The 26,877-nt window shown below is 54.0% G+C and overlaps 1 protein-coding gene across 1 annotated transcript; it reads right to left on the bottom strand.

Moving 5' to 3' along the window:
* Positions 1-1,438: 1,438 nt before the first annotated feature.
* LMCD1 (LIM and cysteine rich domains 1) lies at positions 1,439-26,877 on the bottom strand. Its single transcript, XM_082059936.1, has 6 exons — positions 26,838-26,877; positions 14,383-14,471; positions 12,893-13,148; positions 8,530-8,862; positions 3,993-4,208; positions 1,439-3,340 (listed from the first exon to the last, which is right to left on the bottom strand). The coding sequence occupies exons 1-6, from the start codon at positions 26,862-26,864 to the stop codon at positions 3,182-3,184; spliced, it is 1,080 nt and encodes a 359-aa protein (XP_081916062.1). The 5' UTR covers positions 26,865-26,877; the 3' UTR covers positions 1,439-3,181.

Raw genomic sequence — 26,877 nt, 5'->3', positions numbered from 1 at the left:
CACACCGTTCACTGCTGCACAGCCCCGCACACCCTGCGCATTCACCTCGCCCGAAAGCCCGAGCTGTGACCCGCGGAGGCGGCCGCAGCAGCGTCCCTCGTTCTGGATGATAACCCACGGCAAAACGCAGCCTTATGTCTTCACATGGGGTGAATAGCTCTTCATGCTTACCCTGAATTTCAATGTTAATGTCAAAACTAAAGACTCACATATGTTTTGAGCTGTTAGATGCATTAATTTCACGCTTTTGCTCCCAACACTTGAGAGGCACAGGATTTTGTTAAGCTGTTTAATTGCAGTGAACTTTTAACAGACAACGTTTTATAAGCCGCAGAAATTACCTGAAAGGCTCGGGTGGATGCCAGCAGTCCAAAAAGCCCGAAGCAAGCATGTGTGCGCTGAAATGGGGACTTCAGAGGAGAATTACCATTTACAGACCGCAAAATCAAACCAGGACATGCTACAGTGGTACCTTTTTCCAAGCAGCCAAATGAAGGGACCACGGATGGAGGATTGTGTTGAGGGAGACAGACTGTAAGAAGCTGACAGTGCTGTCTGCACTGAGCTCGCACCCAGCGAGGTGAGCACACACAGGCTCCGTTGCCGAGGACAATCCTGGTACATGAGCCTTGACCTCTCCCTGGAGCCCATCCCAGCCTCGAGGGTGCTGGGTGACCCAGCCCCAGGAGCCACGGCTGGGGACAAGGGGAGGGCCGCCCGCCATCAGGGGGACAGTGCTGGACGTGGACACATCCCCAGTGCTGAGTGCCAGCAGCCCCCAAAACCAGCCTTCTCCCAGCACCTCGGCTCTGCCCCTCACCCCGTTCGCAGCACGCAGCCAGAACACAAGAGCCACGGCTGCTCCACCTGCTGCCACGGCCCTGCTGGGCTTAACCCCGGCAGCGACGCAGGGAACCCCGGCACCCGCACCCCCTGCGCAGGGGAGACGGGACCCCGGGAGAAGAGGAGTCCTGGCCACCCCATGGCTGAATGGGGTACACGCGGGTGCTGTCCCACGGACACAGCACAGGGGCAGGGAGCTGGGGGCAGCTGCACCCCGCTCTGCACAGGATGAGGGTCCCAACCCGCCGATGTCCAGACGAGCATTCCCCACCCTGAGGATTTCTTTTCTTTGCATTTAATTTCCTTCCAGACACCCACATAACATCTGTGCACGCACCTCGTGGGCAGATCACCAAAGGTAACCAGCTGTGTGCGCAAACGGACACCGATTTCCATCAGGGAATGCTGTGGGGATGCTGATGTCTGTGCTGAAATCACGTTTCGTGGGTGATTCACACTGTCCCCATCGCCGCTTATACCAGGTGTATGCACTTTCAGCTGCCTTATCATCATAGGGTTTAGAACAATGATGTGCCTTTAAAAACTTACAGAGCTGCAGAGACATTTCCCATGTAACAAAACGAAGAAGAGGCAATAAAGCTAAGCACTGGGCTTTATTTTTCATTCCCACTTCACTTATCACCAAAGTGCCTGTATCCAAGGGAGCTTTATTATTCCTCACACAACTCCAGGTCTACACACCCTCTCTTGGCTTGCAGCACCCGACCGAGGTTACAGAAGCGACACCCCCAGGCGCTCAGCATATCTGTTGACCAGCCCGAGATGGACAGAAGCGTCAGGGTCACGATACCCTCTGCCACATGCCACCACAGCCCCAGCATCGCTGCCAGCTCGGGATGCAGCAGCATCTCACACACTTTAAATACCGCGGCGCTCCCAGGAACATCACCCAGAACGTGACCCACGCAGCGGCACAGGGCTGGACGAGGCACTCGAGGGCTTCACCGCACAGGTACACGTTTGTCTTTACAGCACACGGGTCTCACCCGCTGCCCCCAGCAGCAGAGCAGAGTGTCCCCAACACTGGCAGGGAGGGCAGCTCCCAACCCACAGCTTCCCCCGCCCTTATTTGCAAGTTATTCTACCATAAGCGAGCAAACATCCCCAGCACAGAGCACGCTTTGAAGAGAAACCCATGTCTTCTGCAGCAGAAAGAGAACATAGCAAGTGCAAGCTCCTGCACACTCGCCTCTGCAAAAAATATTCCAGTTCTCTGGCAAATAATGTAGACACCTAATGTAAGAAAAAAGATGGAGCACGCAGACATCTGCCAGCATGGATTATCTGATATTTTCAGTGACTACCAGAAGCGTTGCATGGCTTTGGGAACAAGTGCTACCAGTGCTGGATCCTGGGGTGGTGTCCCCCCATCAGATCCCAGAGGCAATGGGGACCCAGCCCAGGGTGCTGCCAGCTCCCATGGAGGGTTCGGTTCCCCGCTTCTTGGAGGGGTCACCGGTGTATTACCAGGAAAAAGAAGAGTTGCGGCATTTCAGGCACAACCCCCACCCCCAAGACGGTTTAGTCTGGAAAGCTGTTCTCCATAAAACTCCTGGTCAAACCCAGCCGAAATAAAGGCCCATACTTTAAATGCCTAACGACCTCCAGCATGGCAGTGGGAACACAATGCTGCTCTGTGCAAGCGCTGCAATCACAGGCAGCGGGAGCCGGCGCTGGGACCTGCCAGGAACGCGCCTGCATTCCAGCCCAGGGCTGGAGCTGCCGGAGCTGCCCCCTGCCCTCCGCACCAGGGTTCAGCCACTCACCCCGTGCGCCAAACACGTTGGTTTTTACATTCTTGTACACGTCAGAGGAGAAAGCTACAGCTACGCGTTGCTGCAATTTTACATCATCTGCTTTCAGAAAGCAATCACCCAGGTTAATAACATTTTTCACACCCATTGCTTTAGTACAGTTCTCAGCAGCCTGTTAGAGTAAACTTCCAGTATGGATTTAAAAAAATAAGAACAACCCTCATTTTTGACCATGATGTAGGTTTAGTATGCCAAAAGTTACTACTGAGATGTGTTATTTCCAAAAGACTGTTGCAAGATCTTAGTCATAAGCAGCTTGGAGAGACTTTACAAAACACAGCACAACACAGAACCTCCTTTCCAGTCCCTCCTGGGCACGTACGCCGTGTCCTCCCACCCGCGGGCGTACGCTCTCCTTTGCTTCCCCCCAGGGCTATATCCTCGTGCAAGCTGGATGGGATGCAAGGGGCACTTAGCTGCTTGCAAGTGAATAGCCAGGCTCTAATGTATTATTTTTGTTTAACTTTCCCTTCTCGTGCGCTTGTCAGCGACCCCAGTCCCGCTCAGAGCCGCTTGCTCTTGCTGCAGGTCGTGCACAGGAGGCTGGTGTTGTCCAGGGCGAAGGGTTTGCCCGTCAGCAGCGTCTCGCACTCCTGGCAGGCAAAGTGCTTCTTGTGCCAGGCCAGCCCTTCTGCCTGCTGGTAGTCCTCCGAGAAGATGATCTACGGGACAGACAGACAGACAACTGCTTATTTCCACCACCTCACCAAACAGAGCAGGAAAAAGTGGCCCTACGCCTCCCAGCCCTGGTGACCAGCACCAGAAGGACACAGCTCCCAGGGGACACGGGCAGGTTAGGACACCCCTCAGTTCCAGCAGGACAGGGAACTGCTGCAGAGAGTCCAGCGCAGCCACCAAGATGCTGGAGGGAGTGGAGCATCTCCCGTGGGAGGAAAGGCTGAGGGAGCTGGGGCTCTGGAGCTGGACAAGAGGACACTGAGGGGGGACTCATTCCTGGGGATCAATATGGAAAGGGGGAGTGTCAGGAGGATGGAGCCAGGCTCTTCTGGTGACAACCAGCAATAGGACAAGGGGCAATGGGTGCAAACTGGAACACAGGAGGTTCTGCTTAAATTTGAGAAGAAACTTCTCCTCAGTGAGGGTGGCAGAGCCTGGCCCAGGCTGCCCAGGGAGGTTGTGGAGTCTCCTTCTGTGCAGACATTGCAACCCGCCTGGACACCTTCCTGTGTAACCTCAGCTGGGTGTTCCTGCTCCATGGGGGGATTGCACTGGATGCTTCCAGGTCCCTTCCAGCCCCTGACACACTGGGATTGCGTGACGGAGCAGCGCAGCCGCGGGCCGGGTCGCCCGTACCTCGTCGCAGCCGGCGCAGCGCGGGCGCAGGCTCTCGCAGTAGTGGCGGCCGCACCAGGCCGCCCCGCTCCTCCAGAAGTAGATGAGGTCGACGAGCGGCTCGGCGCAGCGGCAGCACACGAAGCAGGCCGGGTGCCACTGCCGCGAGTAGCCGGCGCGGTCGGCGTACACCACCGGGCAGTCCCCCGGCACCGCCTGCTTGCAGGTCTCGCAGCGCTGCAAGGAGAGGGAGACGAGTCAGCGCGGGGCAGCAACGCAGCAGCGATGGATGGGTATTTACTTCTCGGATACCCCCATTCATGGCATCTTTTCAACGCATCATTTGTACAAGTTAGCAAAACATGACAACACACTGGCTGAGCACATCCACAACTCTTTCCACTTCCAAATAGCCTGAAGGATCTACTGTGGTCCTGCTTGAGACCCCACAGCACCAAGGAGGACCGTGGCAATATTAAACATTTAATTCCAGGACTGCCAACCCATGTGGCTTTGGTTTTTGTTCTCTATGGGAAACCAGAATACCCAAGCTAGACTTTACAGCTTGGAAGGCCCAGCAGATACACCAGTCTGAAACGAGTGCAGCGAGGGGGCAGAGCAAGGAAGAGCTAAACCAAAGAGAAGGGAACAGCTGCAGCTGGAGAGAGGTGCTGGGAAAAGCGCCTGAGTCGTGCAGAAGGGCTCTGCCAACACCGAGCACCGCAGGGCACCCGTGGACAACAGCACCAGCGTCTCCAAGTCTACTGCCCCACAACCCGCGCAAACATTTGGACCAGTGCTGCGTATGGACAGCACGTCAACTCTAACATAATTAGAAGCCGTAAATACGTGTTTGGCAGCCTCCCCGGAACACTGTTGACTTTCTTCCAGGCAGATCCTCGGGCAGGTAAGAGCAGCACTACCCACCCCCAGCTGAGTGCCCAGCCTTTGGGACCCCCAGCCTCACACCAGCCTTTGCTAAAATCCAAAGACTGCCCAAGAAAGAGTTAAGACGTCTTATGGTGCAGCATGCCAAAGATGTTATTAGGAACTTTGTTTTTTCCCCCTCACTGTTTTTTAGCATATACATCTATGCATAAGACAGATGTCACTCTAGAGATTTCAGCACAGTGCTTTCAATTTATAACAGTCCAAAGAAACAACTAGATTTGACTAATCTGAAGATTAATTAGCATGTATGCATATTACACCCAAGACCAACTGGGTTTACTCTTTATCTGCGCCTGCAGAGTAATGCTGCAATTAGTTAAAGCAAGCTTTAAAGCTCTCCTCTCTGAAGCTGACAGCTGAAGGGCTGTTATTTAAGTTCTCATTCAAGTCTGGATAGTCCAGGCCAGGCTAATTGCTGCTGAGTCTGTGCTTTGTCACTCCCAGAAGAAACGCTCTCAAGTAGCAGCTGGAGTCTCTTCCAGCAGCGCCCGCGGCTGCACAGCCGGGCTGGTGCCAGCAGGGGAGCAGGACGGACCGCAGGACGGACCCCGCAGGGGGAGCGGGACGGACCCCGCAGCGGAGCAGCAGGGCAGGGCAGCTGCGCTGCATCCCTGATGCCACCACAGCCTGGGGACCCTGCGCTGGGAGCACAGGACCCCCAGGGATCCTCCCTGCGCCAGCCCCAGGGAGGCAGCGGGAGGAACGGCTGCACCGAGGGCGCGGGGCTTCTCTGCGAGCTCTGCAAGCATCAAACTGCAGCACATCCAGCCCCTTTTGCCAGCTCACAGCATCATGCTAAAAAGACCGTTCTTTATATCCAAGGAATTTAAGAAAACTCATTTCTCCCTTTACAGCAGAAGGTTCCAGGTCTATCTACACTCACCAAGCAGCTTTTCTTTGTTTTGTCACTATTATTTCTAGCACACCATGCACTTTGCTACTGCCTCCTCCTTCATTCAGTCCAGATTTCCAGTAACTGCCTTGCAGTGGTTCCTTGAAGCGGTTCCACCACACTGACAGGCACCTCCTGTTCTACCAGCAAACCCCATACAGCAAGGAAAGGCAGCACATGAGGAGACAAAACATCTCCTGGCCTGGCTTTGCTGTGGGTCTGAAAGGGGAGATGTGGGCTCCACGGCTTCCTCCATGGTGCAGGGTTTCGGAGGCGTCCCCAAGGGCTCCCGAGCCCCCCGGTGCTGGTGAGGGCAGGCGGTGCAGGGGGCTGAGCCCGTGTGCTCCCCACACCCTGACACCGCCCCAGGCACCACATCTGGGTGACTGGTGGCACCAGAGCCCTGCAGCCGCCTCGGCGCTGTCACCCCATCCATCCCAGCCCAGCTTATCTCGCAAGATCCAACAGCGAGAACAAACACGAGCAGCTTCCAACTCCCAGCTCAAGTTTCTTGCCAACAAGAACTGTTAAAAGAAATCCAACTGATTTTGCTGTTTCTTTCTATGGCAGTTATTCACAGGGCTTTTCCTCAGCATCATGTAACTTCCCCCCCGCTATTTACACAGTAAATAATTTACAGCTTGGTACTCCATCTCCATTGTGCAGGGAGAGGAGCGAAGACTTCATTAGCAGTTACCAGAGGTGCTGGCCAAGAAAGTGTCCCTTCTCCTAAGCTTTCCAAACTCGGTCTCCCCACCCACGGCTCCCGCAGAAGGGGCTCCCTGAGCACTCACTACAGCGCCTCAAGCTTTCTCGGGACACTGGCTGATTTTCATCAACTGCTTCAGGATTTGGTTTGATTCCACCACAGTGGCTTGTAGCACCAGCCACCTTCCCAGTCTGGGAGGGTTAAAAGCGACGTTATGCTGGGTGGGGAACGCTCAGCTCGGACAGACACGTCACAGTGACGGGGCCCCGCTCCGCAGCCACCTTCAGAAAGCTGTGTGAGCTCAGACGCCTCTCTCACGGTGATTTACGCTGGCCCCGTATGTTTTCCTTTCCACACCAGTTTCAACACAGCTGGCCCGAGTGTGCAAGAAGGGGTTGAACAACCTCAGCACAGGGACCACACAAACGCCTGAGGAATCATTCCAGCTTGTTTCTTGGTGCAGCACTGGAGCTTTCTGCATTTCTTCTCTTCTACAGCAAGGGTGGCAGTTTGTTTTTGTTTTCCCCACCTAATCATCATAAATCTGCAGCTCAGACTCACACCTTCATCTGAGACAGGGCGATGTCAGGCTGCTGCTGCTGGTTAAGAGGTTTGGTATTCAGACGCAAGACCTAGAATTTTAGCGTATTTCAGATCTTGGGACACAGTCCATTTATATCAAGTGACCTGCATTAATTCCTGCACGGGAGATCAAATTAAAACAGGCAGTATTTTGCTATAGCGGGATATCGAAGGGTCTGGCTGAAGACGAACCCCCAGTCCGCGCCGAGCGGAGCTGAACAGCCCATCAGTCTGAGCTGATCTGCAAGTGCTTTGGAAGCCGTTCCACTTGTCAGCTGGTGCCTCCAGAAAAATGATGCTTTAAACGATGGAGAATAACATCACAGTTATGTATTTATTTGGAAGAGCAAACTTGCAGTCTAAATAAACCCTCATTGCCAAGATGACTTTTATTAATACGTTTAATTGAAACCTTCCTTTTTTGGCTATTTCTTAGCTTAAATTTCCTTGTCCAATTCAGCATTTTGTTGCAACAGTGAAAAACTGTCAGTGTACCAGCGAACTCTGACAGTCAGATGCACGTTAACAGAAGAGGCGATGTGCAGGGGAGATGGCATCCGATAGAGTGAGAGTGAAAACTGCTCTTACCCGTTAGAATCTCAGTGCCTTAAAAACAGACACCATTTCTTTCCAGTTTTAAATCCTCTATTGCAAGTTACCCAAACAAGGAAGGGCCAGAACACAATTTTCACTCACCACGTTTTATGATAAGCGTTTGTTCAGCAACCACAACGGCCAGGCCAGACAGCACGAGGAGAATATAAATCCAAGAGGATGTCAAGAAATCTCAGCTACTTCCCCATGGAAGTGTATTTCTATGCCCAGAGCCATGCACGGTCTGTTCAAAGCCCCCCAGAGTCATTCCAGCCCCGGGAGCACCATCTTTGCACTAATTACACTGAGCCAGCCCCTACGGTCACTCACGGTCTCTCCACTTGCACCTGGAAACACTCGCCAGCTCACAGCAAAACACCTTCTGCATCAGTAAAGTACCTCAAGATCACAGTTATCCAGGGACACATCATGCCCCATCTTTCAGAGCTGCCAAGAACCCACAGCCGAAACCACCGGCTCCTCCAGCTAATGGAAAATGTACTCACGGCGGCGGCTCCACACGGCTTCTGTGGTGGACGGAGGTGGGGAAGAAGAGATAACCCCCCCTCCTCGCCCCGTTATATGATGTTTGTGCTCAGCAGGAGCACAGGGGGTCCCACCAGGGTCTGTCACCAAAGCACATCCTGGCACAACCGTCCCGGCAGCGGTGCAGCCCGCAGGAGCAGCGCTGTGAGCAGGGAGCACAGCACCCTGCCCGCTGCAGCCTTTCCCGTCTCTGGCCGAGACTCACTCTGTCCCGCATAGCGCCCGGAGCTCAGAGCGGAGCCGGGACACCCCGCCAGCCCGTCCCCATGAAGCGCAGCACTTACGTAGTGTCCCCCGGCCGGCGGGCGCTCCAGAGCCCCGTTGGTGGCCTCGGGGGGTTTGTCGGCAGCGACGCTCTTGTCCTGCGCCTTCCCCTCCTCCTTCCCGCCGGCCTGGCCCGGCAGTGCCACCTCCCCGACGCCCAGCGCCTCAGCCTTGTACTTCTTGACGAAGTCTTCCATGAGCTGCAGCTCGCCGTCGGCGAGCCCGCGGCACTGCGCCGGGTCCTGGTCGTACAGCGGCAGCTGCCGCATCAGCTGGCGCCGGCGGTAGCATGCCCCGTCCGTCCCCGCCACCGGCTGCATCTCCTTGGGGATCAGCTCCATGTACTGCATGGCCTGGGGAGGAGAGAGCACCGGGGGTTACTCAGACACACCTGCCCGGGAGCACCAGCTCTATTTGCACAGGCGCTTGGCAAACAGATGCTCTGCTTGCATTGTGGAGCAGTGGCAGAAAATTCGCCCCTTCCCCTCCCTTTGAGTTATTTTAACAGAAATAAAAGGCTGAACTTATTCTGATGCAAGTAGCATTCAAGCTACTCTTCATAATTTCATCCTCAGAAAGGAGCTTGGGTGCTTTGGCTTTGTTTTTTAAAGAAACCCCAGCCTAGCCAGGAAAGCAAAGCAGCAAAGACTTGCTCCACTAGTTTGCACCGGATCCCAACGCCCCCCCCGGCCAGCACTACCGTGCCACTGGTACAGGTGATTTGACAACAAGGCTGCTGAAAACACCAGAAACCCATAAACACCAAAACCTGAGCCCAGGCACCTTCCTGCTGCCTCGTGCCAGGGTGGGAGAGCTCCGGGCACAGGGTCGGAGGCTGCGCCTGAGCACCCCGACACCCTCGAGACAGCCACCAGCTCTACCCAGCTACTGATTCTGCAGTAAATGGAATGTGTTTGGTCACCGATGCCCTGCAACGTGGAAAGTAAATGCCAAACAACTCTCCAAAATAGCGTCTCCTGCTCAGCTGGCCACTACCTGCTCCTTTAAAGCAGAGCAAACGTGCTGCGGGGCCTGTCCCGCATGGCAGCGGCACCGGGACTGGGCTCGGCACCGTTAACCGGCCCTGGCGGCGGGGGAGGGACGTCCCCACCCCGGCATTTTTCCTGTTGCGGTGTGAGGAGCCGAGGGGCAGCCAGTTGGTTCCCTGCCACCCTGCGCTGCAGACCAGCTGCCTTCGATTTGTTTCTGACTTGGTCAGCAATTGAAAACTGGATTTTAAAAACACAGAGAAGCAATTAACTGTTTGCGGTACAGGGTCTGGTTTAGTACAGCCTTTTCAATACAGAAGCATTTGTAACAACAGTGAACAAGTCACTCCACCTCAGCTGCCCGCAGGTGGACGGCAGCGTTGCAGGGCACGATTGCCTGAAGACTTGCAACAGGTAAACGATTTAGCAGAGGCAGGGCTGCTTCTCGTTTCTTGAGGGCATGTTAACATCATTGCACGTTATGACAGGCAGCATTGTGTCTCCGTGCAGCAGCAGCACTGCCATCCAGGAGCTCCCTGCGGGAGGGCTGCTGTTCCGCAGGAGAAGGCGCTGCTGGGGAAAGCTGCAGGAGTGACCTGCTGCACAGGTGGCTTTCAGGGACATGAGGGACCCTAACAGGAACTACAGAAAAAGAGACAAGAACTCCCCGACAGCTCCTCCCAGGCCCCACAGAACGGGGGTTCTGCCGGTGGTACCTGACAACGGGAAAGAAAAGCAACCAGCAGGTCAGTGCTGCACGAGCCGGGGGATCAGGGCGCAGATGCTCCGCGGGCTGCGCTCAGCACAGCAGCACCAGCAGAGCAGCTACGTGGCAGGATCTTAATTGAATAAATTCTTAATCCTCAACAAGCGCGCCAAGACTAACAAACGCCTGTACCAGAGCTGTGGGAGCACCGTGCAGCACCTGCACCGAAGGGTCTTGTTCCACTCCACGCCACGCTCACCGCTGCTAATACAGAGTGTCTGGCTGGAAGTGCAGCTAAAGCAGATCTGCAGCCTGTCCCCAGAGCAGCCACAGTGCCCAGGGAGGGTTTGCAATCTCTGTTCAGACATGCAGCATGATTTCACTCCCTGACCAAAGGAACGCTCAAAGTTATAATTGCAGATGTCATAAAAGGCACCCAGAGAATACAGTGGGGGGAAAAAAACATTTTGACAAAAACTGAAGTGAAGGATAATAAAAAGTTGTTTCTTCTGCTGCTGCCATGTATTAATATGGTCAAACACTTTACTGTGCTGCCTTAGCACAGGTAATTTTGAGGAAGAGCATTTTAGTTTTTCACTGTTAACTACTGGATTTTCTGAGATACTTAATGATCTGTTCTTTTCTCTTTCCCCAAGGACCTTTCATAGCTTCTCCAGGCACCGCTTAATGAAAACACACTCTGAACTTCCTCCTATTATTGGCACATCCACTCCAGGACAACAGCATTAAAAACAAGCCCCTGCCTGCAGCAGGAATCCACCGGAGCGAGTCGGTTCTGCACCACGGGCCCAGGTCCCTTTTGAAGCTCCCCGAGCACGCTGATCCCCGCACTGCCCCCGGGAGCCCGCGAGCCCCCCGGCCAGAGCTGCCCAGGGCTGCTCAGAGCTGCTCCACACGCTCTGCTCGAACCGAGCCGGCTGCCGGGCACCGAGTGCCACAGCTGTCACACGTGTCCCCGCGCAGGGATGGAGGATGCTGCGGGGGGGCTGCCGGGCTCCCAATGCCCCCAAACCTGCCCTCACGTGGGGTACAGTTGGGGCTCAGGCCCAGAGAAGCAGCAGCTGGAGTCTGGGCATCCAGTCCAAGGTGACGGCAGCTCATGGAGCAGCAAAACCCGCATTTCTGATCAATCCCGGGCCCATTGGCCGAGGCGGGGTGGGATGAGTGCCACCATTGTTCTCCCAGCCCTCAGCAGCTCCCCGGGGCCTGGGGAGGCAGCGGCGGCTGGACAAACATCCCGATGGCTGGACAAACAGCCCTGCAGCTACCAGGGCCCAGCAGGGGCTGCGAGCAGCAGCACTGTCAGTAAACAGGCCTGGGGGGCTCAGTCCCTCATTAACGCCCTGTGTCCTGCTCCAGCGCCCCAGGTCCCAGCTGCACGCCCAGAGCAGACTCCATGCCACCTGTCAGCCTTGCCCAGGGAGTGATGGCAACTCGGTTTTCAGAAGAAATAATCACATTTGTTTCCCCAATTCTTCTTTAAAAAAAAAATCTGGTTGCAATTTTCAGCAGCTTTAAGCTATTTGCTTAATTTGAAGAGCAAAAACCGCCCACTAATGACAGTGCACTGAGCGCTGTGTTGGGTCCGGCAGCAGCGAGATGCCGGCCCCACGGCAGCACCGCCGGCTCTACCACAGCAACATCGCTCGCCCAGACAGCAGGGGACACGGGGACACGGTGGGGCTGGGAGCATGCTCCTGGATCCCAGGTGTTAATGACTACCTCAGCAAGCAAAGAGAATCACTTCTATATGAAAGATGACAGTTATTGTGCCATTACCATTAAAGCCCACTTCCATAACAGAATAATTTACAAACAGTGCTAGATTCAGATGTGACATATTACTGCTTTCCACATTGATTCAGTTTCCCTGCTTTTAAGACAGACTGAAGCATAATTTATTGAAGTATTTGCTGTAAAAAGTCCTCCAGGTTAGTAGATGTGTCCCAGCCAGGTACCTCCCCATGCTGGTGGAGGAACAGGCTCACACGCAGGTCTGCAAGAGACCAGACTGAAGAAACAAGGCAGGACCTCCCTGTCCATGATGGACGTCAGAGCACAGGGCAGCTCCTCCTGCCCAAATAACGCCAGGAGCTCATCTCCATGGCCTCTCCCAGTCCAGCCCCGTGCTGCTGAGAAGCACAGAGAGTGGTGTCCGGAGTCACCTGCTGTCCCCTGTGCCCCACGGCTGTGGCCACCCCGGTGCCCCCGGGGGTGTGCAGGACCAGACCCCGGCCCGGATGCCCCGAGAAGACCCGGCGGAACCGCTCCCACCCCCGCCGCGGGGCTCTGGAGCGCCAGACGCCTGCGTGGGCTGCTCGGGCGTTCACAGCTGGCGGGACAGCGGAGACGGGATCGCTCCTCCGCACTGTTTTTATTGGACATGGGCTTTACCAAAGTAACAAGCTTTCTAGTTGTAAAATCCATTAAGACTTCTCCTAGAAATGTAAGCAAACCTATAAAAAACAAAAAGCAATCCATTGCCCTCTCCCACCTACTCTGGTTATTTACACAGTTTTCCAAAATACAAAGTGTTACGTACATTTTTTGCTCTGCAAGGCAAACCGTATGTTTTATTATTTCTCCGTGATAACTTTATTCCAAGCTGAGTTACGTTCCCCATGAAGCGACACAACCACCCGCCAAACGCGCCATGGCTTATCTTACCAGCTTCTGGGTGAGCCCCGGGGGAGCCCACTCGTACGTGATGGTGTCGAAGGTGGGGTCCTTCCGCGAGACGATGGGGTTGGTGATGATCATGCGGTTCCTCTTGTAGATGCGAACGCCGTCGCCCCCCTTGACGCGGGCGGTGAGCGTGGCGTACTTGGAGTCCGACAGCAGGCGCCCGATTTTGCGGTCGTCCTCCGCGTCCGAGCTCAGGCTGTGATCCTCCTGGTTGCATTTGCACGACTTGCAGATCTTCCTGCGGGTGACAGGAGAGATCGTCCTTATGCGGTGAGCTGGGCCATGGGAGGAACTGGAGCACGGGATGGCTCAGCCACCGGGCATCAGCATCTTCCAAAGGTTAAACGCAGACTGAGCTTATGGCGTAAGAAAAAAGGCTTTGATGGCCTGAGCCACACGTGAGAATTCAGTGTGAGAGATCCTAGAGCGGGGGCAGCGGGATGGAGAGGCTGCAAACCCCAGTGCTGTCCCAGCACCCATAGGTCCCTGCAGCCACCCCATGGGACCCACCGCTTCCCCTGAGCTCCAAACCCCCTCAAGCAGCACGAATTCTCCCACCCTCCCCAGTCCCCCACAGCCGAGCACTGAGCTCACCTCTCACAAAGCTTTACCTGCCATTTAGAAAGCGACCGCTACAAGAGGAATTGTTCCCTGAGTATCTGTTATTTAAATTATAATAGCTATAAACCACACAGATAAATCTCTAAGGCCACTTTCTGCTGGCCAGCTTTTCCTTCAAATGCTAACAGAAAAAGGACAAACTACCTCTGATGAAGCCTCAAGTGTGCGTGTATATATATATACACACACACACACATATATATATAAAACCTCAAGTATTTATATATCATTCTATTTCAGCAGGAACCTGGAATACGCAGGATTCAAACCAGCCTTTGAATCAGAAGAAAGCCAACAATGATTCAAGCCAATGGGTGTTTTAAGCGGAGGTTTCCATGCGGGGAGGTGCTGGAGGCTGCAGGACACGCTCACAGCCCAGGCCCCCGCGGCTCAGCCTGCAGCCCCCTGCACCCCCCTACACCCGCAACCGCGGCAAACAGGGCCCTCCATGCTCACAGGAAAGAGTCCCATGTTCTGAGACGGCCTCGGAGGGCACTAATTCTCTTTTAATTAATGACATCTGGATAGCTCCATTTCAAAGCCCCCTTTGTTTCTCCCAGTTCGGGTTGCAAGCAGAGCCGGGCAGCAGCTCACAGCCAAACATGCAGCACTGGCTGCTCCCACCAGCTACCGATATTGGTGGCTATTCACCTAAATTAGTGTTTTAAGGGGGAAAAACTGAAAATAAAGTATCAAACACCAAGATGTTTCTGGCCAGACACCGCGTCCTCTCTGCACATCCCAAAGCTGCTCAAGTGCTCAGTGGTTCTTTGTGCAAAGCCACCGAGTCTGAACACGGACAGGACCAAGGGGACAGTGTTGGGCAGGGCCTATCAAGGGCAAGTCGTTACCTCCAAGAATGCGGCTCGAAGCCCGTGCAGGTCCCTCTGCAGCGCAAACACGGCACGGCTCTTCCCGACGGCGGCTGGCTCACCGACATCTGGAAAAGAGCAGGACACCGTTGGAAAGGCTTTATCCTCCCAGACTATTCGGGAGCAGAGCACTAATCCCATGTTCTGTCCTTCGGACGTTGATTCCCGCAGCCGTGCCTCATGTCCTGTGAAGCCTCAAACCTCCGGAACACCGTCTGACCGCTGTCCAGCCCTGTTGTGAGCTCACGCAGGGATGCTCGGGGTGCAGGTTTGCACCCTCAACCGAGGGAAGGTGGCGTGTCTGGAGCAGCGTGGGGGGATGGCACACACACTGTGAACGTGCCCACGGACGGGCAGACAACCTCATGGACAGCAGCCTCAGGTCTCATTAAAAGGCTATTCCAGTTTGGCTTATATATTGCATTTGAATCTGTGCAAGTCAAACTCCAAGCAGCGAGACATGGACATGCACTGCCACGACCTGAAGCTAAACTTGTTTTACTGCAGCTTGGACCCCCCTTGGTCAGTCTTCAGGGGCTGGAGGATAATTTGGGAACACAGCACATTGCCACCCCTGTGCTGCTGGCTGTGGGGAACATGCTCAGCTCCCCCGCTCCAGGGTTGTGGGTGGTTAAAAAACAAACCCCGCTTTGAGGAGGGTCACGGAGCCCTGCAGGGGTGGCCAGGCAGCGGCTGAGCTGGGACCAGCCCTAAGCTCAGCCCAGCAGCTCCACAGCCCAGCTCAGATGTGCCGCTGGGGGTGATGCCGGCAGCTGCTCCTGCATCCCACCCGTCCCAGCACCAGCTCCGGGCTCCTCAGAGCTCGCACGCACCCGGGGCAGCCCCAGCTCTGCTCCCACCTCCAAGCTCACATTCCACAGCTTTCAAGATGAAAAGATTGTTTGACAGCACTCAGGCAGCAAAGACATTTAATTGACTTGGAAAATCTAATGTTGCTAATAAGGACAGAAGCTTTTATGAACAGATGGTTCTAGAAAGAGCAGGATGCTGGTTTGCCAGTTTTGAGGTAGATGACAAGCCTTTACGTGCCTTTTTTCTACACAGAACTATTAAGTCTCCATACAAGGCTGCTCATGCTTGAGAAACCCAGCCCAAAGGGTACGAAGCGGCTCATTTCGGACACTGCTGCTTCATTCGTGTCACAGCTTTCACCTGTAGTTTTCTTCTCATTTTCCTCCTGCAGTCTTTCCAGATGTTTTGAAGCCACTGAAAAGACCTCTCACCACAGGAGTTCATAAAAATACACCTTAAAAGTGGCCTTAACACACACACATACTGACCCCTGACTCTAATATCCCGAAAACCAGGATATTCCTGATTCTCCAGCTATGTGCCAGCTCCCCAGAGCTGATAGAGACATGGAAGATCCAGCACAGACCCCTGACAACCCTGCCATTCCGGAGCCATGTGTGAGATGTCTGCTGACCAATGGAGGTTTTTAATCAACTCTCATCTTAATGAGTCAGACAGAAGCCAAGTATAGGCAAGGGACTACAAATGGTTGTTTATTTAAAATAGAAGCACCTGGATTAAGTGAACTTATTTGGAAAAGTTTCATTACATACAAGGGGGGAAGCAAAAGTACGTGAACCCCCCAAAACAACCTGACACTTCAGCAGCCAAATCAGCATCGTTGCAGCTCACAGACGCCTGGGGTGACCCCCGGCCCCGAGCTCCACGCTGACACAAACCCAGGGCTTCGCTTTGCCAGGTCAGTGTTCACAAGCCCCTTTCTTGGGAATTTATTCCACTTGGTAACTCATCCAGCTTGTCCAAACACGACTTCTGCTTCACAGCCCCGGTCCAAGTTTAACGGAGGTTCACTGCTCTTTACTCAGACACCCACCCGAGCCCATTGGCATCGACAGGTGATCCTTGCCTCTGGTTTAATCAACAAAAGCTGATCATCCCTTCCATCAGGACAAAACTGAACAAGCCCTAGCCCCGATCTCTGGCCACATAGGGCTCCAGACACCCAGAAGCGCTGGTCGCCAGCGCTCCCACTCGTGCACCGCTCCAGCCAGGGCCACACACGCACCTGCGTGACCAGCTCTGTGTCTCCTGGGAGCTCTTGTTTGTGGGTGTGGGCAGTGTGACCCCCCACTCCGACCCCCCACGTGAGCCGGCTGCCAGTCCGAAACCACAGGAGAACATCTGGCGGAAGGGATGGGAGAGCTGAGAGGTTCTACAAGGCAACACAAGGCTCCTGAGATGGCTCAGGGGCACCTCAGGTGACCCCACCAAGTCTTGGGGACATCCCTGTGGACCTGAGCCCCCGGCACACAGGGACATGGCACTTCTCTCCAACTGCTGCATCGCTGCCCTGTGAGCCCAGACCCCTCGGGCAGCACCTCCCGGGACAGCCCGGGCACATCTGGGGACACATCATCCCGCCCCCTCAAAGCGGAGGAGTTTGGGCCACTCTCGTCTCCATCTCTGTGCGGGGGCCAAACACAACAGGAGCCGCTGCCCATTTTCTGGGCTGCCTGGTCAGCAGGACTTCCTGCCCAGATACGGAGCTTCCCCTCTCCGCTCCGGCTCCTCAAATACGCATAAAAGGAGACGTCTTTAAAAAAAGACACTGCAAAATCCCCAAACCCAGTACGATAATGTGGAACAAATGCTCGCTGACTATCTTAGACTCCACCTATGTCCAAGCCCACTTGGTAACATCAGTATTAAATGAGGAGATACTAAAGTTCAAGAGCTTGAAGACACTTGTAATGCCTTTAGAAACAGCCTATGTCAACAAACTGCTTGGAAGAAAAGCAAATTCTCACCATGACTAGATATACAATGCATTTTAAGAGTTCTGTTTTGGCTTTTTGTGCCTTATAGCATTCTTGCTACTAAAGGAGAAAAAACAAGTCAGTGCAGAGGAAATTCTTAGGTAGTGAAATGATAGGAAATTGAGGCCATTCTACCCACAAAACCATTTCTGAACAATCTCAGGAATACGCCAGTAATACCACGGTTCGCTGTTCTACTGGCCAAAGGCAGGGCCACCCCAGACCCTGGTGGCTTCACTCAAGGGTTGGGAAATAGCCTATAATGAGAAGAGACAAGTAAACCACCCAAACATGGCTCCACGCTGGTTCAGAGCGGAAGGCTCTGGGAAGGAGCCCCGAGCTTCCCCGCGGTGCTGGGGGGGACCCCGGGCACAGGCTCCGAGCAGCTCAGGGTCCAGTTCCACCCACAGCCCAGCCGGGGCTCCGGAAGGTTTTCCTGGTGTATCATCACCCCCGGACCAGCCCAGCACACCTTGGCAAACCACCCTTTGCCAAACATGCTACTGAAGCTGGTTTGGCAATTGGGTTTGTTGAGATGGGACTGTCCTCAATGGCACATGGAGAAAAGAGTTTTCACACCTACATGACTTGAAAAATCTTTCCAAGAAGAGGAAACTTCTTTCTGCTCTCCTCACAACCAGTTAATTGCCAGAGATTTGGTACGTCCACAAAGAAGAGACTTCAGACTAAACTCAGGTGTTTCCCCTGAAGGCTCCTGTAGAAACAACCAGGCTCATGCTCCAGGCAGAGGCCAAACTTCCAGAGCACAGAGCGAGTGAGCTCAGCCACACCAGCACAGCCCCGCAGAAACGCCCTCTCCAGCCAGAGCTGCAGCTGCACACGTCCTCTCCTCTTACCTGTAACTGGATGTATATGGACACAGCCCCACCAGCTGCCGCGGTTTGTGGTCTCCACATCCCAGTGTGAAGCTGGAGCAATAACCAGCTCGCTGCGAAGAGCATGGGCAGCAGGACGGCTGCTGAGACCCGCAGGCAGGGACGGGCGGCTCAGGTATCGTGCAGGAGGAAAAGAGCCTTGGGATGTACTCAACATCTCTCCACAGAAGTACAGGGTGGCCCAGCGCCCTGCTCCCAGGACACTCCACAGCAAACCCCACTGTAGTGTTAATATAAAATGTTCTCCGAGCTTACAAGGCACCTGGCCAGGGAGAGCCAGCACCCCAAATCCTCCGCCAGCAGCTGCTTCTGCAGAGCGCTTGCTTTACCTTGGGTCCCTGCAGAATCAAGGTCCTCCGAACACCAGGAACACACATGAACCCACAGCAGTGTTCTGCTTTCCTTAACGGACCTTAGTGAGTTGGATACAGGAGGGAATCCAGCCCAGCAACAGCAGGCTGGTATCTAACGCAGCTCCAGCCGTGCCTGCAGCACAGCCCCCGAGCCAGGGACACCCCCTTTTGCTGACACTGCACAAGGGAAGCACAGCCAGGAGTCTGGCACTTGCTTTTTGGCAATACTTAGGTGGTTTTGTTGCTGCGGGTTTTTGTTTGTTTGTTTTTCCTCCTTTTGCTATTAGACTGGTCCCTACACTGTCTCTTCAGCCATGCACAAGGCACAGGGGCAAGACAGACTTGATAAATTAGTTGCGACCTCCCGCAGAGTGTGCTACGTGTCATGAGACCACAGCACAGACTTGGTTAAGTGACAAACAAGGTGGAACAGGAAAGCAGAGCCAGCTCCAGCTGCTAAATCAGTCACTGTACGAAAGGATAACCAAAGCAAGGAGATCCTTATCTGGTCAGGGATGCTCAGACCATCCTCCCTTGGAAGACTTTGAGTTCCTTCCTCCTGCATATCCACAGGGACCTTGGTCTAATCACAAGAAGAGTCTGTGACAGTCATGCAGATGGGAAACAAAGACCCTGAAAGGCCAAGGTGTCTCCTAGCAGGACGGTTTCACCATCAGCAGCACAGACACTATGCACCCCATGGAAACGCAGGGTGGCTTTGGCCAGAAGAGAAGGACACCTGCAGGGCCACAGGCCCAGCTGCAGCTTCACCTGGAGCTGCATCCTCAGAGGAACTTGGGCCTGAAATAAGGTTCAGAGTTTTGGCAAGTTGGGCCAACGCGGTCATTAACCACAGGCTGCTGAGGACCCACAGAGCTTCCAGGAGCACACGCCGGAGCAGGAGCTCCCAGGGATGGGACGAGGACTCCGCTCGCTCCGACTCACCGTGCGCGATGCTGGAGAGGACAAGCACCACCAGAGCAGGTTCCCGAGGGGCTGAAACCCGTGGGACTGTTCCTGCGGCCCTGCTGTGAGCCGCCCATCGCCCTCCACTGCCCTGCGGGCGCTGCACACCGTCCCAGCTCCAGACGGGACCGGCGCCGCGGGGCCCTCCAGCTGCTGCAGAGCTTTCTGGATCCCCGAAGCACCGATTGCACAACACCTTATTTGGAGACCAAAACCGGCAACAGAGACACGTAACTACCTCAAGTATGTTTTCTCCTCCTTTTTAGGAAGGGGAGAGGAAAAGCTGGTTTCCAAAAAGTTACTGCGAGTTGACAGGAGCGCTTGAGAGCCGAGGTCCCCATTCCAGGCGCTCCCCCAGCGCCCACCTGCAATGGAAACCTGGGGTGCAGCCTCTGAGGAGCCTCGCGCAGCATCGGCATCCCATACCCTACCCCAATAAATCACAGCAGAGCGCTCCAGCGAGGCCGAGGGACCGCGGGAACATTCTGGGTGGGGTTCCTCCAGCTGCAACGAATTTTGGAGATTAACAACTCTGAGAAAGTCCCTTGAACAAAGAGAAAGGGAAAAAGTCACTCGATGTTCACATGGGTGGGACCGGTTTGCTCAGTACAATTGTTGAAGAGTTTCAGGATATGGAAGGATAGCAATTAATGTGCTGTCATTATACAACTATAACAGAGCTAGGCTTGCATAATAATAGGGAGCTAACTCAAATTTCCTTAAGGATTTCCAATGAGGGTGTAAGTGTTTACGTGTGACAGAGGTACCTGCAAGCTCTGGAAAAGTTCACCACCACCAGTTAAAGCGAAGAACTATTTGCATGGGCTGCAGCAGAAAAACCAGCCAAGCCCAAGAGCAAACATTGGCACATCCAAGGAGCCGGGTTCGAGGTAAAAGCAGGAATGAAGTCAGACTCTACATACAAAAAGCCTTTTTGGTTGCATTTTCCTTCCTATTGCGGGTCCAGCAGAGCAGATCTGCAGCAGCAGCGGGGACAGAGGCACAGAGACCAGGCTGGGGACACGCACACCATGACACTGCCCTGAAGTCAAGGCGACAAGGGCACTGCCATGCCGGTAATGACCAGACCCTCTGCTGATCCCCAAATCTGCCAGGAACTACAGCTGCCCCAGTTCTGTGCACGACTGGGAGTCTTCACTAAGGTATCAGCATTTCAAAAAGCTTCATACAGAAAAGGTAGCCCAGGGAATATCCACTCTGAACTAACAAGAAACATGTCAAATAGTCTCACTCATATTTTAATTTCCTAATTCAGGCTGGAAAGCAGATGCACTTGAATAAATAAGTTTCTCAGTTATCTGGTCAAGTTAAAGATCATTTTCCCCTTCAGTGATTCCTACGCTGGCCAAAGGTTCACATCAGTCCCACAGACCCCGGCTTGCAGGTGATGGTGTGAATCCCTTTGATTTTCACCTGGCCAGTGTTGTGAGTGCAGCCCAGCGACTGCACCGCTGCTCTGGCATCCTTGTACCACCGCGCATCTCTGAAAAACCCAGCTTTGTTTAGATATTTAAACAAGTAATTACTTTGAATCCTAAAACACTGAGTTCAGGCCCTTGTTCCATGCAGAAGAACCTAAATCAACCATCTCCTGGCTGGTGAAAGTCTCCTTTCGGGGGCTTGGCCTCAGCACCTTGATTCATGCTTTGGATGGGCAACCTGTCTTATTTTCCTAGATGCTTTCCCACCCTGGAAAACCTCTGAATTAATTCCTTAGGGGGGCTCGGGGCTGGATTGGGGCAGGAAGGGGCTCCGGGCTCCTCAACAGGGCCCACAGATGGAATGAACTGTGCGAGGGCAAACGACCCTGGAGTGCAGTAATCAATCGATACACTGGCTACTGTAAGTTCCACTGGGAACAGCAAGGGATTGTTTTATTTTCCTCTCAGACAGAAAACACCTATTGTAATCGTGACCTGATCACAATTTGTGTCCCTGCCAGATTCTGAGCAAGCGGTTATCCAAATTACCACGCTCACAGGAAAAAACCAACAAACCACAAAAGACTGTCTTTCATCTCAAATTCTCTCTATAGGATTTATTTAAGTCACCAGTGAATGAGTTGGTATTGTCTGGAATACTGGAAGCACTTATTGATATTGAACTTTGCAAAGTATGAAGCTTGTTGCCTTTTATTTCAGCAAGAGAGACCAGGCGAAGGCACCAATGTCTGAGGAAACTATTTCAATGGGCTGCCAGATCTCAACCTACAGAACGAGAAAACAGCACCAGAGCCTCTGCAAATATCTCACTCTTCCGAGAGCACATAGTTGGCAGCATTCCTTTCTCCACTAACAATGTGTGAATTAACGATAAGAGAAGGGCAAACTGCAAAAAATGAGATGAATAGATTTTTCCACAAGCAAGCCAGTGCTTCAGACACCAGGTCTAATTAAAAAAGCAAACCAAGCTGTGAGTGGGTGCATGGAATGGGAAGAACCCACCCAGATTTAGTTAAGCAGCAGCTGTGCTGAGTTGGGCGCCCTCAGGTGAGTGTCCCGGTGCCATCACCGTACCTGTGTGCTCCCCAACCCTGACCTGACCCGGGAATGAGGGACCCTCGGTGCACCCACACTGGGCACTGCAGGAGCTGCTCCCGCCCCATTGCTGTACAACAGCCCGATGAGTCCCCTCGACATCTCCTCAGCTCTGCCGTTTGCATTTGACAACCAGGAGATCAGGACGAGACAGCTGGAGGATGGGCAGCCCTGGGACAGACCTGCCCTCTCACACGGGTGAGGAGCTTTCGAGTGACACCTTTCCAGGTCTCCAGAAAGAACAAATGAGGCCGAGTTAATTTCCCAGCGCGTGCTGCCCACAGGGGCTCAAGGGCTGTGCCGCCTCCAGCGCTGGCAGGGCACGGGCAACCAGCCACAACGCTTGTGCGCAAACTTCCTCTCCCCCCAGCTTCTGATAAGAAAACAGGAGGTTTTTCTCCCTGTGATAGTGTCTCATTAGGAAGGAATCTATCTGGAGCAGTTTGCCAAAGACCATGCAAAAGCTAATCCTGACAGAATTAGGCTGTGTGCTTAGTAGGTAAGGCAATAAACTCCCAGCATTTAAAGCTTCCAACAGACATATACAACTGTGCTAGAAATTAATAACTATACTTGCACAGCAATTTGTATGTAAGTGCCACCAAGGCTCTCACGCTGCAGGCACAGGCAGAAGTCACTGCCCTAGGAGTGCGTATTTTTGTGTGTCTGGAAGTGATGAAGTCGAAGGGTTTAGAGCAGGCGAGACAGTGAAGCTATGAGGAGTCCGGCTGGTAAACAGCATCGCAACGCTCTCGCTCTTCCAAAAAGTGAAAATAGCTGCCCTGAAATCTTCCCCTTTCCCTGAGCCCCCTCTTTAAATGGAGCAATAGCTTCAAGCTAGCACATCTGAATACCTCTTTTCCTGAATGGCTGAAATGCAATATTTCCTTTTTAAAGAGAGAAAAAACTCAGCCTAAACAAACACTCCAGACACCGCCTCCCCGCAGGACAAGAGGGATTTTGTAACTTGTAAATTGTATTTTATGGGACTTGGTTTAGCTCCAAGTCCAAGTCCCAAAATAAACTCTTTAACCCATGTGCTGCTTTATGATTTCATATCTATAAATACTCGCTCGGAGCTGAGCAGGTTTCTGCGTTAAGATCCACATCTGTTTCCCGGGACAGCTGCAGCTCCTCCCCGGGGCTCCGACACCAGGACGCGGCTCCCGAGCTGCGGTTTGGTCCCACGGGTACAAACCAGCGCTCGGGGGGTCCATGGGGTGACACAGCCATGTCCCCAGGCCGCCAGCCATCTGGAACCCATCGCTGGCACGGGGACAGTCCATGGAGAGCAGGCTTTGTCGAGAAAGTACCAACTGCTCACAGCCGAACCCTGAGCTGCTGCGAGCGGAGACCATGACCTGGAATGGTGAACACTGGAGGGGATAAAGCACTTCCAGTGGGTTAATTGTTAAAAATAACAATGTCCAGCTCTCCGAGGTGAAACTGCTTGCACAGTTACTGACAGCGCTTACACATTTAAATGACCTTTGCAGGCTCTGGCTGCATCTGTATCGCTGTGTGCCCAAAGCACTTGGGAGTGGGTTTGGGCAGAACGGGTGTCCCAGGTGTGCGCTGCAGGAGCCCATTTCTGGGCACAACCCCCGTTATTCAGGAGGTCTGTCCCCACGACACCGGCCACCTGGGGGGGTTCAGCCCCGCTCCCCGCACACCCTGCTCGAGGGACACGGTTTATGAAAAAATGAATGAACAAGCTGAGTCTCCAACGTTGCCTCGAGTGTCTTTTAAAAGCTCTAAATTTTCGGACTTTCCAAAGGGTGAGTTCCCAACCCTTATCAGCACTCCATCCGCGTCTGCAGAGGGATGCAGGACCTCGGCGTGTCGGGATGCTCTGCTGATGGAGAGGGGCGGCTCGTGCCCCCGTCACCCAGACCCGCAGGCACTGGGCCGGTGCATCCCACTAACGCACTTCTCCATCCTACAGTCTGCTGCAGATGTTTGCAAAAACCCATGCTAAATAACTGAAGAAAAAGTTAAAGAACCAAAACTTGTATTAACTGAGCAAACTTTATCTTGGCTTTGGACGGTGCTTTTAGCTTACTGGGTTATTTTCTTCTCCTGACAAAAATGGGCTGAGTTTAGTGGGAACAGCACACAAACCGCGCTGCCGGCAGGGTCCAGCTGAGCCAGCTCCAGCACGGCCCGAAATGCCAGCCATCGCGCTTTATCTGCCTTTCGAGCTTTAACTCTCCATTTAGCATTTAATCTAAACAACCCATTTGCCAAGCAGAACGCCGTCCCACTCACGCTGTTTTAATTTCCTCAGAAAGAATCCCATAATACACTAGGCAAGACATCAACAATAATTAAACCCAACAGTGATTGAAAATCAAACTTTCAGGGCCTTGCAACAAGCCCTAATGAGTTCCAGACTCGCCTTCCCGACTTGCTCAGACTGGCTGTGCAACACTGCCAAGCCAAATTAAAACTTGTCGGTATTCCACCCCGTGCCCAGAAAAAGTGCCCTTCTCCCGATTCAGGAAATTAAACAGCCATCTACCGCAAAGACGCCTGTTTGTCTTTGGGCATGTATTATTCAGACAGGGATCCAAGGTCTGTGTTGGTTTTTTATTATGTTATTTCATAGCCCTTTTGAAGTGCAAACTAGCTGGGACTTTTCCTTTTTTACACTCCCCTGCCTGGCTCCAGTCGAGGTGACAGGAGCGGGGCAGCTCACCAGAAGAGGTGGACACGGGACATTGTGTCCCCAGCCCGCGCAGGGTGTCCCGGGGGGCACCTCCTGCCCATGAGGAGCCACCACGAGCTGCACCCTGCCCTGCAGACACGCTGCGCTGGTCCCTTCACGCTTTTAAGGGAAATTAAACATAACACCTTGTCCTTCACCATTCCAAGCATCCAGCCCCACATTTTGGGTGGTTCTGATGGTTTCTTGCAGGTGCCATGTAAGGCCCTGTCCCTCTGGACAAGGCAGGAATGGAGCTGCAGCGTGACAAAATCCCTCAAACAGCACACAACCCACAGCCACCCATGGAAAGGGATCGGTTTTCACTCTCATGGGATCCATCTCCACTCAGTGCTCGGTCAGAGCTTCCCGAGGGCCCCCAGTTGACACCCCAGGGCACTGTCCCCAGCAGGACCCTATGGACACGTCCCAGGCACGGACACGTCCTGGGGTCAGCAGCAACAGGGACCCGCTGGCAAAGGACACGTCGCCCCGAGTCCCTGGGGCTGACACACCAGAGAACCTTCCCAGCAGGTCCTTGCCGAGCCCTGGCAACCCCGACACCCATGGGGACAGGGTCACCCTGCACTGCCACATGGGCACGAGGAGCCCCTTGCACCCCAGAAACAAGGCGTTTTGGGCAGGAGCCGGTGAGCAGCTGTGCTGCAGAGAGGACCCCCGCAGCCAGCAGGCCCTGCTGCCACCGCTGCGCAGGGTGACCCGCCGGAGCAGCCTGTTCGCCACAGAACCCAGCAAACCGGCTTCCTCGGGATCCAGCAGCAGCACAGTCCAAATGTAATGGGACAGAGGGAGCTACACCTCTACAGAGAAACGCTCCTTCCCATCCCAGCAGCGATGGAGGGACATCCAGGGACAGCAGTGGAAGAAGCTTCTCCCAGAAGCTGATGGCCAAGGGCACCATCCCTCACCTGGAAGGCCCGGGGGCGCCCCTGCACCCCAGCAGACGCACAGAGGCCCTTCCCAGCTCACAGCACTGGGCACTGCCCAGTTGGGGCCATCTGGCATCAGGCCATGGGATTACAACGAGGTGGAAACCGAGAAGCGCTGACATTAAGTGTTTAACTCATCTCCTAATTATGCAGTGACAAAGGTACAGCAAGCAAGGTCGTCAGAGCAGCTGCTCCCAGCAACCCATTCCACACGGCTTTTAGTCAGCAATTAAACCCCCTTCCATTCAGCTGCATGCCGTGCCAAGAGGGCCTTTTGGTGACTCCGGTTCTTTTGCTCATCAAAAGCCACCGTGGCAGAGCTGCGGGATTTCCTGAGGAAAGCCGGCGTTCGGCAGCCCAGCACCGAGCAAACGCTTGCAGAGGGGCTGACAGGAGATGAGCAACTCCCCCAAGGACACAAGCTCAAAGGAGAGCGGTCAGCAAGTTATTTTAGACAACAAACAGTTGCTTTTCCAGCAAAAGCTTTGTTGAAGCAGATTTCTCATACAGAAATAAGAACAAACCCAGCCGTGTGGTTGGACAGTGTGGCCAGGCAGACCCAGTGTGTGCCAGCCCCACACAGCCACAGTTCCACTAGTGAGATACAGGCAACATTTAAGTACTTCAGGGAATATTTTTGTCAACTCTTAACCCTGAGGATCTAGTAACTCACACAATATTCATGCTCTGGGACATTCCTTTTCTTTGCACTATTTGCTGCTCCAGCTCCTTACTCAAAACAAGTATAGCAACAGTTCCCGGGCAGTTGGGGTCTAGAGTTTTGAATCATGCCACTTAAGCACAAGAAAAGAAATAAATGGGAGCAAAGTGCCGCCGTAACACGGGGTGTTGGATGCGTGTTTATCACCCGGACCCGAGGGCGCTCGGCACCCTCCCGAGCCAGCGCAGCCCGGGGGCAAGCACAGCGGGCAGGACGTGACGGATACGGGAGAAAAGATCAAGATTAACACTCCTGCCGGTGACCGCGGCTCCAGGTGCGCGCCCGTCCCGCACGCAGCCCAACGCGGCTTCCCCAACACGCAGCCGCTCCCCGGGACCGCGCAGCCCCGACCGGGCAAGGGGCACCCAGAGAGGAGGGAAGGGGAACAGACACCCCACGGGGCGCCCACGTCTGTCTGTCTGTCTGTCTGTCTGTCTGTCTGTCTGTCCGTCCCCATCCCGGTGCTCCGGACCCACCTTCTGCACGGCCGGTCCCAGCTCCATCCCGCGCCGCGCC

The sequence above is a fragment of the Streptopelia decaocto genome, assembly GCF_964273445.1.
Source record: "Streptopelia decaocto genome assembly, chromosome: 8".
NCBI classification, from domain to species: Eukaryota; Metazoa; Chordata; class Aves; order Columbiformes; family Columbidae; genus Streptopelia; species Streptopelia decaocto.
Note: the sequence above shows the minus strand (reverse complement) of the source record. Positions and strands in the feature narration are given on the sequence as shown.

What these genes read in the sequence shown, in the direction of transcription:
- LMCD1 (XM_082059936.1), bottom strand. Translation starts at nt 26,864, where the DNA reads ATGGAGCTGGGACCGGCCGTGCAGAAG. An exon ending in TGGGACCGGCCGTGCAGAAG is followed by an intron (nt 14,472 to 26,837) that starts GTGGGTCCGGAG and finishes GCTCTTTTCCAG; the next exon opens with ATGTCGGTGAGCCAGCCGCC. An exon ending in GCTGCGCCGGCTGCGACGAG is followed by an intron (nt 3,341 to 3,992) that starts GTACGGGCGACC and finishes TCTGTCCCGTAG; the next exon opens with ATCATCTTCTCGGAGGACTA.